Here is a 16,044-nt window from a genome sequence, read left to right on the forward strand (position 1 = left end):
CCCCCCTCTACTCCCCCCATGATCCTCCAGGCCAGGCCCACAAACTTCAGTTCCTGGGACCGATACCCAGGCCCTTCTCCCCTGCAGACCTTGCCTCCATCAGCCTCCTTCAGCCTCCGGTTCACACAGCCTCCCGTCCCCACTTCACCTAAGTGCCTCAGATGGGACCTCTTCCTCCAGGGCCCTGTCCCTCTCGATCTCCCTGCTGGGAGGCTGTTGTAACTGCCTGATTCCCTGCGTTACTCCTGGAAAGGGCCTCTATTTGCCAATGAAATTTGGCATAGCACCGGCAGGACTTGGTTGGAAGGATAATAATAATCTAGGGCTGGGCGTGGTGGTGCACGCTTGTAATCCCAGTGCTTGGGAGGCAGAGACAGGAAGATCGCATAAGGTGGAAGCCAGCCTCAGCTACTTAGTGAGACCCTGTTTCCAAATAAAGTATAAAAAAGGCCTGGGAGTATAACCCAGAGGTAGAAAAGCCCCTGGGTTCCACCCCCAGTACCCCCCCCAAAAAAAATCATAATAATCTAGGCAGGACATGGCTGGAAGGATAATTGGTTTATCTTCATTTTACATCCGAAGAGCCCCAAATTCAGAAATTAATTAGCTTGGCTGGATTCAGGACTTAAGGCCAGGCCCACAAAGCACATGACTTTTTTTCCAGTATAGCTCCTAAGCGCGGGCTTGATGGGAACCCCCCTCCCACTGATGCTGGGATCTGCCTCTTGGCAGCGCTTCATCCTGTTGATCATCTTTCTGGCTCTGCTGCATCTCGTCACCTGGAGGGAGTTAATTAATTACCCGCCCACAAGGCTGAGCGTAGATAATTGCTTGGTCGATGTCCCCTGCTCTCCCTGGGTTGTGGTATGTAATTAAGAGAAGGTGGTAGAGACCATTGTGGTTGGAGGTGGGGCGGTTACAGGGAGGGGGTCCGCTGTCATTTTGGTAGTCATGCGCAGTTAGCTTTAGGTCCCAAGTTTGATTTTTTTTTCCTGTGGTGTGGCTTGCGATCCTGAAGTCATATTAGTGTAGAGAGAGAGAGAGCGGGAGAACACAGCCAACAAGAGACAGACACAGAGACAGAAGGGGGGAATGAAAGGGGCTTTTCTTACTATGCTCTTAACTATGGGGGATATTTCTCAAGACCCCCAGTAGATACTTGAAACCCAGGCTAGTACCCGATCTTGTATGTATTAAGTTTTTTCTATATACAAGCATATGATAAAGGTAAGCCGGATGTGGTGGTGCACACTTGTAATCCCAGTACTTGGGAGGCTGAGACGGGATGATCGCAGGTTTGCACCCAGCCTCAGCTATCAGGTGAGGCCCTCTGCAACTCAGCAAGACCCTGTTTCAAAATAAAGAATAAAAAATAGGGCTGGAGATGTAACTTGGAGGTAGAATGCCCCTTGGTTCAATCCCTAGTACCTCAAAACAACAACAAAAAAAAAAAAAAAAAAAAAACCCCATAAAATTCAATTTACAAGTTAGGCCCAATAAGAGAGATTAATAACTAATAATAAAATAGAATAATTATAGTATCCTATAATTAAATCCTACAATTTAATTGATAGCATTTTAATTAAATAAAATTCTCTAATAAAGTTCTGTGCCTGTTGCCTCTCCCAGGAAGCCTTGTAGTGTCTCTTCATCACTCTTCTGCTCATGATTCAAGATGGTTCAGTGCCACCCGATGAGGTGAAGGGAAATGAATAACAGAGGACTCAGATGGACTGTGGCCATAACTTCTGCAGTTCGAAATTTGACAGCAAAATTAGCACAATTTTTCCCCCTTCTTCCCAACTTCACAGGGAGCAGATTCGTCTTGCTGCAGATTTTAGCAGCCTTTTGCCCTCCTAATTGAGAACTTTCATCTTTTCATTTAAAGGCGCGCTCTGGGGGCTTCCCTTGGCACATCTGAATGTCCAGCATTGCGCTCCTTGTGTTTGCGGCCACTGCTAAGCAAAAGAGGGTTGCTTGAACAAAAGTGTAGTGATGCTCATAGTGGATCTGACAACTGAGATGGCTAAAAGTCACTAATGGGCACGGAGCGTAGACGCTGTGGACACACTGAACAGAGAACGATTCATCCCCGGTGGTTTGACATAAGACGGCATCATGCTACTCAGAACAGTATGTAGTTTAAAACTTAGGCATATTTTATCTTCAGAATTTTCCACTTCGTATGGCTGGACAATAGTTGGCTGTGGATAGCTACAACTTTGGAAAATAGAACTGCAGATGAGGGAGACTCACGTAGATTGGAAATGGAGAAAGCTCTGGAGATTTCCTGCCCCCGGCTCTAGGTTGAGCACCTCTGATGTGTGTGGGTGCTACTGTTTATATCTAAAGTGTCCCCCAAAGTCTCATGTGCTAGTCTTGGTCCCCAGCCTGTGGCACTCCTGGGAGATGGTGGAACCTTCTGGAAGTGGGTTCTGGTAGGAGGTGGTTAGGTCACAGAGGATGTGTCCCTGAAGGAGATATTGGGACCCAACCTCTGTCTGTCTGTCTGTCTGTCACTTCTTGGCTGCTAGCCCCTTTGCCACACACTCCCGCCATGACGTCCTGGCCCAGAGCAGACACATTGAGCACGGACTGAAACCTCTGAAACCATACGCCAGAATGAAGCGTCCCTCCTGTAAGCTGACTTAGCTCAGGTCTTTGTCCTGGTGACGGGACGCTGGCTCACACGGTGGGGAGCTTCTTTTGTGGTTGGAATGGAGATCGTTGGTTGGTACTAAGGAGCCAGTTGGTGGTTGCCTCAGATTCAAAGATTCACAGCCAGGCTCTGGGGCCCCGTCACGGGCAATAAAGTAGAAAGACCGCTGGAGGCATTTGCCCCACTGTGAGATAAGGTGACAGCAAGTTCACGTACCAGTTAGGGGATCTAGTTGCAAAGAGTATTTCTGTTTTGTTTTGCTTTGCTTTGCAGTATCAGGGATCCAGGGATGGAACCCAGGGGCATTCTATCTTCCACCTAAACCCCAGCCTTATTTTTTATTCTTTAGTTTGAAACAGGGTCTCACTGAGTTGCAAAGGGCCTCACTTAGTAGCTGAGGCTGTCCACGAACCGCGATCCTCCCGTCTCAGCCTCCCGAATGCTGGGATTACAAGTGTGTGCCACCACAAAGGATATTTCTAGCCTCACATAAGAAAACATCCTAAAGCCAGGCATGGTGGCGCATGCCTGTACTCCCTGTACTAAGGGTACTTAGCACTCAGGAACTGAGCAAGACCCTTTGCAACTTAGTGAAATCCTGTTTCAAAAAAAAAATTAAGTAGGGTTGGGGGTGCAGCCCAGAGGTAGAACCCTCCTAGGTCCAATCCCTACTGTCTATGGATGGATGGACAGATGGATGAATGGATGGAAAAAGGAGAGAAAGAAGCCCAGAATGGTGTTGGTCCCAGATAATCTCGTGGCGTATGTCAAGTTCAGTGTCTGTCTGCAGCCCCTGACATCCTCTACCCGATATTCTCCTAATAGTCCAGTTATCTTGGTCCCCAAATGGCAGCCACATGGTAGATAGAAAGATCCAGAGGCAGACAAATGTTCTGTTCTTCTGTTCAAATATTCTTGTGTCTCTTTATTTATTTTTCTTTTGCAGTCCTGGGGGTGGAATCCAGGACATTCTACCTCCGAGCTACACCCCCAGCCCTATTTTTTATTCTTTATTTGAAACAGGGTCTCACTGAGTTGCAAAGGGCCTAAGTAGCTGAGGCTGGCTGCGAATCTGCGATCCTCCTGTCTCAGCCTCCCAGGCCCCAATCCCTGATAAGAAAAATGAAATGAACAGAATTGGCAAAGAGATGAGTCAAGACTCTTGGTGAAGCTGGACCACCCCGGGCTCCCGGACACCCTCGCAGATCTGGGGAGAGCTCGGCGGTGCCGATGCTCGCGGTGTGGCCGGTTTGGGGTGTCCAGGCAGAGGAGCAGGCAGGGCCCGTGGCAGCTGGGCGTCTGGGCGGCTGCTCTCCCTCTCATTGTCAAGGAACTTGTGGATTTTAAAAGGGTGAAGCAGCCCCTTGGAGGGGTCAACAGGGGAATAAAAGGGACAACAGCTCCCGCATCCCGAGCTTCCGAGACAGTTACTGAAAGCACACCCTGGTCCCGGGTCGGGGGACGCGATCCTGGGCAAGACTGTTATCAAAAGGCGTGGACATTCCCAGGTCATGACCTGTCAGGAGGGCAGAGCCGGGGAGCATGCAGTAAGGCCCAGGGCATTCGTTTTTCTATGCCACAGCTGGTCTGTGAACACACGTTTGCCTCTCTTTTCACTGCAGCCGTAGCCAATAAATCGAAACCCTTTGGGAGAAATCCTCAGCTACTAAAGCCTCGCTCGCTGATATATGCTACGTTTCTCTCGCTAGGAATTCTTGCTTAGCATGCTCGCAGAGGCCAGCCGGCCACCGTCCTTTGGTTCTTTTTCGCGTCCCGATCTCCGTTCCTGGGGAGATGTTGATATGAGCTCAGGCAGTATCGCAGCGTTTCCTCTGAATACGTTTGCACGGCTTTCCTCTTGTTGGTTCATAAACCAGTGTAGTGGGAAAAGCACTGGTCTAAGACCAGCTGGGAGACGAGCGTCCCTGCTCGTGGTCTCATCACTAATGTGCCACGCGGCTCAGGGGATTCTGGAACCTCTGGGCGCCTTATCTCGCAAGCAGAGGCATATTGGCGGCATTGCTCAGGGCCGCCCGCTTCTCGTGCCCATGCAGACATTGCCAATTGATTACAGCTGTCTTGCTCCCTCCCCGGCCCCCAGCCCGGATCAGCCTTAGAATCCTTCCCCCTGCAGCCAGGCAGCAACCACTGCTGGGTTGATCAGAGGAAAGCCTTTCTCCATCTCAGAGCTAAGTCATCGCCCAGGTGCCTTCGAGTGGTATAAATTCTCCGCAGCCCACTCAAGCCAGAGCCGGTGCTTCCTGTGTCGTGGTGGACGGCTGCTAGTTTCTAAAGTGCCTGATGAGAATAATGTCTCGAAGTCCCCCTGAAGGACCTGTCACGAGCAGGGGCCGCTTGGTGGAGAAGCGCGACCACAGTGATGGCCTTGATTTAGTGCGTCTGGTCTGGAGTCAGGACTCAATTAACAGTGAAGTGGGGTGAGTGAGAGTTGGGTGTGGTGTTTTGTGGCGCTTGGGGTCTTGTCCTTCCTGCAATTTGGCTTTTGAAAGAGTTAGAAGTGGAGAAAATGGAAATGAATGTCTAGGCTAGGAGTGGAGGTGGCTTGGGCAGAGCCGTCTGGCCTGGGAGCTGATCCTTGTTAGGGCCCCCGCCTGTCTTCCTCCCTTGGGCCGCTCTGGCGGGATGGTGAATAGAGGTGAAAGGCAGACTCCGGGTCCAGCCGGCGGCGCCCTGGCCCAGGAGGGAGGCTGCAGCTGTGGCCAGGCGGGGCTTTGTGAGAGATGAACCCAGGCTTCCTAGCTGGGCGGCGTGGTTACGCTTGTCAACCTCTCTTCTATCCTCACCTGGAAACCCTCACTGCAGGGGTTTTAGAGTTTTTGTTTCACGCATTCGGTTAGCATTGCACTTAAGATGAGCAAGATTATAAACTAAACAAGTTCCATTGGAACACGGGAAGCTTCCTCGCTCGGTGCACCCAGGGGAACCCTGTGTCTCGGCGACTCCTGCTCGGAGGGAGGCCAGAGCCAGGGTCCAGCTCCCTCGAACTGTTCTGGGTCTGTACCTGGGGACTCGGACCCCTTCCTGGGGCTTCTTGGGGCCTGACGGGGTGCTGAGGAGGGGGAAAGATTGGAAAGAGGTGGTTTTGCAAAGCCAACAATTCATTTTCCCTGGTAGGTATCTTCGCCTCCGTCTCCGGGAAGTCTCTCCCAACTGAAGGTGATTAGATTTGTTCAGCATTCAGTTTCCAAAAGGTGGCAGCACTGTCCTGGGAAACAGGATCCCAGGCTCTGGCCCTCTTTATGGGTAAAACAGCTCAGCGAAGGATGAGGGTGCTGCCTACCGCCCTTAGTCTCCGTGCTGCACCCTGGCCGGCTTCTGCCCCTCCGGGACCTTGCAGGCACTAGGCTGGGCCCAGCAAGCCCGGGGGACTGGGCTGCCATTCGACGCAGGAGGAAGTCGCGCTCTGGTGGGGAGGTTTCCCTTGTCTTCCGGTGTTTGGGGCGGGGGTGCTGGAGGTGGGGACTGTAAGTGATGGAATCTCGGGGTAGTCCAGGTCTTTTCTTTTTGAATACTTTAAGATTGGCTTAAAGCAGTGTCCAGGGTTCTCGTGGGTTCTGTCAGCGCATTGCTTTCCAGTGGCGGTCAGCGCGGGCTCCTGACGGTGGGCGGCGCCTGGGCCTCGGCTCTGGGCCTGTAGCCAGTGGTGCTGCTTCCAAAGTGCACACTCAAGTGGACGTGCGCTGATCCTTTAACGGTACCCGACGGAATCAATTTCCACTGATCTGCCGGTAGATGGAATTTAGAGAACTAGCAAGAAGCCTTTAGAAACGGCTGGTTTGGAGCCAAGCGTGGTGGCGCACACTTGTCATCCCAGCATTCAGGAGGCTGAGACAGGAGGGTCACGGTTCGTGGCCAGCCTCAGCTACTTAGTGAGACCCTCCGTAACTCAGTGAGACCTCGTTTCAAAATAAAAAATAGGCTGGGCATGGTGGCGCACACTTGTAATCTCAGCATTTGGGAGGCTGAGACCGGAGGATGGTGGTTTGTGGACAGCCTCAGCTACTTAGTGAGGAGGCCCTTTGCAACTCAGTGAGACCCTGTTTCAAAATTAAAAGGACTAAGCAATAGGGCTGGGGTGTAGCTCAGAGGTAAAATGCCCCTGGGTTCGTACTGTGCAAAACAAAAAACAAAACAAAACAAAACAAAAAAAGGCTGGTTCAAAAGTACTCCTGATGATAGATGCAAACAGCTTTCATCTTTAAAGCCTTTGCCCATAGGAGCAGAGCAAGTCACTCGGGAAGTTTTACATCTATGCACCATGTTACTATCCTTTTTTTAATTGAGACATAATTGCACATCTTTATAAGTTATAGTAATACATGTGTACCATGTGTAATAACCAAATCAAGGTAATAGCCATTTCAGTCTCTTTGAACATTAATCATTTTTATATGTTGGGAATTTCATATTCTTGCCATTTTGAAATGTGTCATGGATTGTTTTAAACATTATCAGAGCATAAAGCTGGAATGACAGTGAGACAAACTTATTTGAAAGTGTCACAGAAGGTCCAGAGAGTGGGATGGTGATACACGTCTTGGTGATTATGAAAATAACCTCAATTTCTAAAAAATTTTCCAAATGAAGCAGGAAAACCTTTAAGATGTAACAAGATATATTCGATCTAGACCAGGATCCGAGGCTGAAATTTACTGTTTGCCAAGAGTCCTCTGAATCCCTACCCCAGATCCTGAACTTCAGCAAACCAGAAGGTTAGAATGTACCTTTCTCATACACCAATATACAGGGTTCATTATTTTTTTTATTTTTATTATTTTATTTATTTACTATTTTTATTATTTTTTAATAAATGAAACATTTAAATATCTTTTAGGGGTGTGCTATGGTAATTCAGTGCATGTATATGATGTGTAATAAATAATCAAATCAGAGTAACAGGCATTTTCATCTCTGGAAACAGTCATTTTTATATATTGGGAATTTTGTATTCTATTTATTTATTTATTTTGGCGGAACTGAAGATTGAACCTGGGGGCATTCTCCACATTCTACTTCCAAGCTACACCCCATCCCTATTTTATCTTTTATTTTGAAATGGGGTCTTGCTAGGTTAAGAGTCTTATTACTTGCTGAGGCTGTCCTCGAACCTGCAATCCTCCTGTCTCAACCTCCCAAGTATTGGGGTTTCAAACATGAACCACCATGCCTGGAAAAATATAGTCTGTTTTAACCAACAGTTGCTGTTCTGTGCCCAGGAAGGAGCAGAAGCGATTCCTCTATTTTGACCCCCCCAGCCTCTAGCGCCCACTGGTCCGCGCTGTTCTTCCACGAGACCCACTTATGAGCCACCACAAATGAGCGGGAACACGCAGTCCGTGTCTTTGTGTCTGGCTGTTTCACTTAATGGCTTCAGTTCCATCACGTTGCTGCAGATGACAGGACTTCATAGTTTCATGGCTGAGTACTACTCCGCTGTGCTAGGTACCTCGTCGTCTTTCTCGCCTCACCCACGGAGGGGCATCTGGGTGGGTTCCGTACGTGAGCTGTGGGCGTCTGCGCATCTTTTTGGTATAATGACTTCATCTCTGGAGAGACACCAAGTAGTGGAATTGCGAGATCATCTGGTGCTTCTACTTTTAGTCTCTTGAGGAGTCTCCAGACTGCTTTCCATAATGCCTGCACTATTTCACATCCCACTGGCAGAGGGGAAGTGGATAAGCCATTGCTTTCCTTCTCGCCCTTACCCGCGTGTGTTCTGTCTTTTCGGAATAGCCGTTCTGACTGGGGTGAGGGGATAGCTCACCGTGTTGTTAGTTTATGTTTCTCTGATGAGCTGAGTTGAGCAGCTTTTTATGAATTTGTTGTGTATCTTCTTTGGAGAAGTGTGTGTGTGTGTGTGTGTGTGTGTGTGTGTGTGTGTGTGTGTGATGAAAGATTATTTTTAATTTTGAAACAGGGTCTTGCTAAATTACAGTGCACTGGTTGTGAACCTGCAATCCTCCCGTCTCAGCCTCCCAAGCACTGGGATTGCAGGTGTACGCCATTATATCACCCGTCTGTTTAGTTTTTGAGCCTATTTATTTTCAGTACTGGGGATGGAACCCAGGGGCATTCTACCTCTGAGCTCCACCCCCAGCCCTATTTTTTATTCTTCATTTTGAAACAGGGTCTCACTGAGTTGCAAAGGGCCTCACTAAGTAGCTGAGGCTGCCTGAGAACCATGATCCTCCTACTTCAGCCTCCCAAGTACTGGAATTAAAAGCATGTTCCACCATGCTGGGCTTTTGAGCCTATTTTTATATTTATTTATTTGTTTGTTTATTTGTGGGTCTGGGGATGGAAAACATGGGCATTCGACCTCTGAGCTACACCCCCTGCCCTATTTTTTATTCTTTATTTTGAAACCGAGTCTCACTGAGTTGCAGAGGGCCTCACTAAGTAGCCGAGGCTGTCCGCGAACCCTGATCCTTCGGTCTCAGCCTCCTGAATGCTGGGATTTTTAAGCCTATTTTAAAATTGAATTGTTTCAGCCCTTTGAGTTCCTTATGTGTTCTGGATATCAGTCCTTTGCTGGGTGAGCAGTTTGCTAATATTTTCTCCTGTTCTGCCGCTGTCTTCTCCTTCCGCTGGTTATTCCCTTTGCTGCACAGAAGCGTCTTAGTTTGATGTGATCCCATTTGTTAGTTTATTTATTTATTTTGTGGTACTGGGGATGGAACTCAGGGGCCTTCTACCTCCGGGCTACACTCCCAGACCTATTTTATATTTTATTTGGAAACAGGGTCTCTTAAGCCAGCTGAGGTTGGCTTCGAATCCCTGCGATCCTCCCGTCTCAGCCTCCCGAGCACGGGGATTACAAACGTGCGCCACCATGCCCGGCTCCGTTTGTCTGTTTTTACTTTTGCCGTTTGTGCCTTTGGGATCCTATCTAAAAGCTCATTTCCAATGTTGATGTTTCCCCTGTGGTGTCTTGTAGTAATTTCCATAGTTTCCGGTTTAACATTTAGATCTTAGATCATGTTGAGTTGGTGGGGGGGAGGGTACTGAGGATTGAGCCCAGAGGCATTCTAGCTTTGAGCTACACCCCAGCCTGATTTTATTTCTTATTCAGAAACAGGGTATCACTAGGTTGATGAGTCTCATTAACTTGCTGAGGCTGACCGACCTCAAACCTGCAATCCTCCTGTACTGAGATTATGGGTGTGCGCCACCATGCCCAGCTCTTGAGTTGAGTTTTTTATACAGTGACAGGAAGGACTCTAGGGTCTGTCTTCTGCAGACACATAACCAGTTTGCCAGCACTATTTATCAAAGAGACTGTCTTTCCCCTCTGTGTGCTCTTAGTTGTTTACGGGAGCATGCATTAATTTCTGGGTTCTCTATTCTGCTCCATTGGTCTGTGTGTCCGTCTAGCATGCTGTTTTAGTTACTATACCTTTGCAGTATGTTTTGAAATCAGCTATTGGGATGGCCTCCAGCATTTTTTTTTTAAACTCAGGATCTCCCTATTTTGGGTTTTCTGTGGTTCCATATGATTTTCAGATTTTTTTTCTATTTCCATAAAGTCATTGGTATTTTGAGACTGGCATTAAATTCATAAATTGCTTTGAGTAGTATGGTCATCTTAGCTATATTGATTCTTATTAATGAACAGAAGACCTCTTTGCTTTTTTGTCCTATATAATTTCTTTGATCCGTATTTCATCCTTCATGCTGAGAGCTATTTCTGGAGAATTTTTGTTCTCTGGCAGTGCTGTTTCCTTTCATGTTTGTTTCTCTTCTGTTCTGCCTGCACATCTGGCCCGACATTCACCTCTTCCAATTTTTTTGAAGTGGCTTTTGTAGGAATTTTGTTGCCGATTAGATGGGATGGGGCGTCAGCTGGATAGGTACTCTGGGTGTGTGGCCTCTGTGATGCCTTTGGTCTGGTTGGTGTCCGCGGTGTCTGAGTGCCTCTGTAGTCCAGCCGGCGGCTGTACAACTTTGCTGGAGACGAGCTTCCATAGCTGAGCGTCTTCACGCTCCACAGGGTTGAGTCCTGATAACCCTGGGGCTTGTGGCAGCAGCTGCTGTATTCTCAGTTGTGTAGGACTTGGAGCGGACTGTCCCCAAGTCCCTCAGGGTGAGCACAGCTCTGCACTGATGATGCTGGCACCTGCCAAACCATTAACCACGGACTTACAGTCTTGGGCCACAGAGGGGAATTTCCTTAGTCCTGTGGGGCCATTGCAGGTGGAGCCTGAAGCACTGTTAGCCACTTACCTAGAACTGTAGGACCTGGGCGATGCCCCTTCCAGGTCTCAGAGGACGAGCACAAGTGGTCTAGGGGCTTGAGCACCAGCAGCTGTGGTTGGAAGCCCATGGACTCTGTTGGGCATGTTCCTAGGCCTTCTGGGGCACATGCAGGTACTGTTCGGGCTTATAGCCCTGGTGTTCACATTCCTGGAGGCGTAGCATGGGGGTAGACCCGCCAGGGCCCTGTGTGGTGAGCACGGTGGAACCGAGGTTCATAGCTTTGGTATCTGTGGTTCTGGCATTGTACTTGTGGGTGGGAAGATGCCTAGAGAAAGGCTTATGGTGTTGGTGGCTGGAGCCCAGAGCTGTCTGACCGCTACTGCTGCTGCAGTCAGAACTTCCAAAGGATGAGCTTCATGTTGGCCACTGCCACTTCAGCAGTGGCTGCTAACGGGAAGAGAGCCCCCTACCCACCGTTCACTAAGCCAAGCTGCTCGTCTTCCTTTTCCTCCCTTCTACCTATATTGTCTCCGTCCTACCTATATTTCACCCGCAGATGCACGCATACATATTCACAACAGCAAGTAGACAAAGAGCGTAAAACACTCACGGGTTCTGTTTATTCTAAAAACATTTATTGAGCCCTCCCTGTGCACGGGGTGGTAAGCGGCTCCCAGCTCTGGAGTTTATTATCTAGACCCAAGAGCAGATAGAGGAATGAGCTACAGAACTGATGGTATGGAAATATATGCTCCGGAGAAACGGCTGGGTAGTGTGCCGGGGGTTCCTCTGTACGCAGAGTGCACGGGAATACCTCCTTATACCTCCTTAACAAGGTGCTGTGTCGGGGAGATGTAGTAGTGTCAAGACTTGGGCTGGGCGTGCTCCTGTGTGTGTAAGGCACAGAGAGGAGGCCGGAGGATGAGGCCAACCCCAGGCAGGGACCAGAGGCTGGGCTGTGGAGGCCTCATAGCCTGGTGAGTGGCGGAGATGTCCTCTGCCCACGGCCAGTTCCCACGAGGCAACACGTGGCCAGCGTGGAAGGTGGCCGGAGTATCTGCTGGCGCCTCACTCCGCCAGGCACGTGCCATCTGGCCCACACCTAGAAGCAACCCCCGGAGGAGGGAGGGCCAGCTGACCACCACCCTGTGAGGAGGCCCAGGTGGGAGGGCAGCTGTCAGCCCCCATTCTGTGTCCCTTCCTGGATATGGAGTGCCTTTCAGCAATTTTGTAGCTGGGATTAGAATATTTTTATGTGTGAAAGATTTTTATAATTTGCATTTCTTTGACTACTACTGAGATCGAGTAGCTTGCCTTCCTTTCTCCTTCTTTCCCTCCCTCTTTCCTTCCCTTCTTTTTCCTTTCTTGTACTGGGAATTGAAGCCAGGGTGTTCTACCTCCAAGCTATATACCTCCAGCCCTATTTTATTTTTTTATTTTAAGGCAGGACCTCAATAGGTTGCGGAGGGCCTCTATAAGTTGTTAAGGCTGGCCCAAACTTGCAATCTTCCTGTCTCAACCTCCCAAGTACTGGGATTAACCAGTGTGCAGTGCTACACCTGGCTACCCCTAGCCCTTTTAATTTTTGTTTGTTTTTATTTTTTATTTATTTTTGTGTGGGGGTCTGGGGATGGAACCCAGGGCCATTCGACCACAACCTACAACCCCTGCCCCGCCTTTTAAATTATTTTTTATTTTGAAACAAGGCCTCACTAAGTTGCAAAGGGCCTCACTAAGTAGCTGAGGCTGTCTGCAAACTGCAATCCTCCGGTCTCAGCCTCCCAAATACTAGGATTACAAGCATGTGCCACCACACCTGGCTTATTTTTTATTTTTTGTGGTACTGAGGGAGGAACCCAGGGGCTTTTCTACCTCCAAGCTACACCCCCAGACCTATTTTATACTTTATTTGGAAACAGGGTCTCGCTAAGTAGCTGAGGCTGGCTTCGAACCTGTGCAATCCTCCTGTCTCAGCCTCCCAAGTGCGGGGATTACAAGCCTGCGCCACCACGCCCAGCTACTTTGTGGTTTTGAAATAGGTCTTGCTGGGTTGCTGAGTCTCGCTATGATGTTCAGGCTGTTCTTAAACTTGAGATCACCCTGTCTCCGGCTCCCAAGTACTGGGATTGCAGGTGTGTGTCACCACATCTGGCTATCTTCCCTTTTTTTTTTAGTGGTAAAATACACATAACCTAAAACTTGGCATTTTAAAACATCTAATTCAGAGACATAACACACATTCACATTGGAAAAGTCTTTAGGCCTTTTCCAGTAACTCACAGCAGAACTTTGTAGTCATTAAGCAGTTAATCACTTCCTACTCTTCCTCCCCTGGCCCCCAATATAACCCTTAATCTTCTTTTTTTATTTTGATATAGTGGGGATTGAACTCAGGGTCATTACACCTCTGAGCCACACCCCTAGGACTATTTTTTATTCTTTATTTTGAAAAAGTCTCACTAAATAGCAGAGGTCCTCACTCAGTAGCTGAGGCTAGCCACGAATCTGGGATCCTCTTTTCTCAGCCTCTCAAATACAGGGATTACAAGTGTGCGCCACCACGCCCGGCTCTAATCTTCTATGCCTATGAGTCTGCCTATTTGAAATATTTTATATGTATAACTATACGATATTTTCCTTCTTTGCAAAGCTTTTGTCACCGAGCATAATGACTTCAGGGAGCATCCACGTGTCAGAATTATATTTCTTTCTATGGCTGGACAATATCGCATTACAAGACGGTGCCACATTTTGTGTCTCTGTTCATCTATGGAACGTGTTTCTAGCCTGTGCAGGTGATTGCATTGAGACGGATCCTCTCCATCTCAAGGCTGCCTCCCGGCCTGGGGATATTTTCCAAAGCCTGAGGACCAGGTGTGCCTGGGATGGGCATTTTGCTCCTGTGTGTGGTTAGGGATGGGCACTGTGATCAGAAGGTAAAATGCCCAGGATGAACATTTCATAAAGAAAATGTCCATGAAGAAGCTGTTCTCCTCATGCTGACACTAACTCTGATTTGGTTCTATTTTGGGGGGAGTAACGCTGGGGATTGAACCCAGGGGCGTTCTATCTTCAAGCTATACCCCCAGCCCAATTTTATTTTTATTTTTGAAACAAGGTCTCGCTAGGTTGATGAGAGTGTCGCCACTTGGATCCTCCTGTCTCAGCCTCCCAAGTACAGGGATTACAGACGTGTGCAACCATACCCGGTTCTTTAATTCGGTTCTTTTTCCGCCCACTTCGATGTTGCGTTGAGTGAGATCTCCAGGATCTCCATGGAGATCTTGCTTCTAAGCACAGCATCATTTTCTCTAGATAGAAACGTAGAGCCTGGTGTGTTGCACGCTTGTGATCCCAGCACTTCGGAGGCTGAGACAGGAGGATCACAGGTGTGGACAGCCTCAGCTACTTAGTGAGGCCCTCTGCAACTTAGTGAGACCTTGTTTCAAAATAAAGAATAAAAAATAGGGCTGGGGAGTATGGCTTGGAGATAGAATGGCCCTGGGTTCCATCCCCAGTATCACAACCCCCCCAAACCAAAAAACCATAGAATGTTCTATATTCTTGAAGTTGTACAGACGTCCATATGGCTGGTGAGGACTCCAAGCTCTCTGCCACGTGACCCAGGTGACTCACAGTGGCCTGGCCAGCTGGCCTCGGGTTCCATGTTCTGTAAAGTGACGTGAGGCGTCTCCCAAGAGGTTATACGTTCTTCCCAAAGCCAGGTTAGGAGGTGAACTAAAAACAAAGCTTGCTCCTCCGCACCTGTGCTTTTAGCCTGTCCCTCGGTCCTGTCAGAAGCTACTGGCTGCCACGCCCCACACTTTGACCCTGTGCTTCCAGGGCCTCGGCCGCCATGTCTACTGTCCCGGGATCCCTCAGTCCCAGGCAGGCGGACTGTACTCCCCCGTGGGGTGGCTTGCTTTTCTTCTCCCTGGAAACCAGCGCTGCTGTCCACTGAGCGTCCCCCACCCTGTCCAGCCTGGCCCCTCGGGGGGTGGTGTCTTTCCAGGGGAGCCACCTGCTCTTCTGCCACCAGGAAGCTAGTGAGGGCGGAGGCTGCCACCTGCCCCGGCAGAGGTCATGGACGGCCATTTTTCTTTTTCAGAAAACTAAATCTGAAAAATCCAGTGCTCCAGCAGGTTCTGGAGAGGAAGAACGAGGTCCTGTGTGTCCTGATAGAGAAGATCGTGACAACGCAGAAGTGCGTGATCTCCGAGCATGTCCAGAAGGAGGAGAAATGTGGGGGCATGGTGGGGATTCAGACCAAGACGGTGCAGGTGTGTGGCCGTGGGGCGAGCCGGGGAGGCTGTGGTCAGGGGCTCCCGGGGCGTGGAGGCTTTACTCATCTACGGTGAGTTACTTAACGGAAATAGAACTCAAAATGGCTTTAGTGAGGAGGAATTTATTGGCTTGTGTAAGTGAAATATCTGGGGCATCTGGCTTCAGGCACTGCTTGATCCGGGACTCGAGATGTTGTAAGCTGCATTCCATTACAGAGGTTGCTTCCCCACCTCCGTGGATAGGCTCTCCTTGGGGCTTTGGCAGGGGTCCCAGGGGCGGGAGTCCTTCAGGCCTGGGTCTCACCCAAGGTCATAGCAATAGGGTTCTGATTGGGCAAGTGGCCTGGGCCAGGTACTTTCCTCTGTGGGGTTGGAATCCTTCCCCAGAGAAAAAGAGATTAAAAGCCAAGCAGAGTGGTGCACACTTGTAATCCCAGCATTTGGGAGGCTGAGACAGGAAGATCGCATTTTATGGCCAGCCTCAGCTACTTAGGCCCTTTGCAACCCAGTGAGAGCCTGTTTCAAAATAAAGAATAAAAGCCGGGCGTGGTGGTCCACGCTTGTAATCCCCGCGCTTGGAAGGCGGAGACAGGAGGATCGTGCAGGTTCAAAGCCAGCCGCGTTGGCTTAAGAGACCCTGTTTCCAAATAAAGTATAAAATAGGTCTGGGAGTGTAGCCCAGAGGTAGAAGGGTTTCCAGGAATCCCAGTACCACAGAAAAGAAAAGAAAAGGGCTGGGGGTGTAGTTCAGAGATAGAATGCCCCTGGGTTCCATCCTCAGTACTACAAATAAATAAATAAATAAATAAATAAATAAATAAATAAATAAATAGATAGATAGATAGGAGGGCCAGAGGTGTTGTTTGGTATTAGAGTACTTCAGTT

At 49.0% G+C, this 16,044-nt stretch overlaps 1 protein-coding gene across 1 annotated transcript in view; it reads left to right on the top strand.

Moving 5' to 3' along the window:
* GSDME (gasdermin E) overlaps positions 1-16,044 on the top strand; it is a gene marked incomplete at both ends in the record, with an annotated part of 45,149 nt that overhangs the window by 12,654 nt on the left and 16,451 nt on the right. Inside the window, one exon of the mRNA XM_080701152.1 lies at positions 14,985-15,156. Within this exon, the coding sequence (XP_080557278.1) occupies positions 14,985-15,156 (172 nt within the window). The remainder of the gene's footprint in view (positions 1-14,984; positions 15,157-16,044) is intronic.

This window comes from Muscardinus avellanarius, assembly GCF_963383645.1.
Source record: "Muscardinus avellanarius genome assembly, chromosome: 9".
NCBI classification, from domain to species: domain Eukaryota; kingdom Metazoa; phylum Chordata; class Mammalia; order Rodentia; family Gliridae; genus Muscardinus; species Muscardinus avellanarius.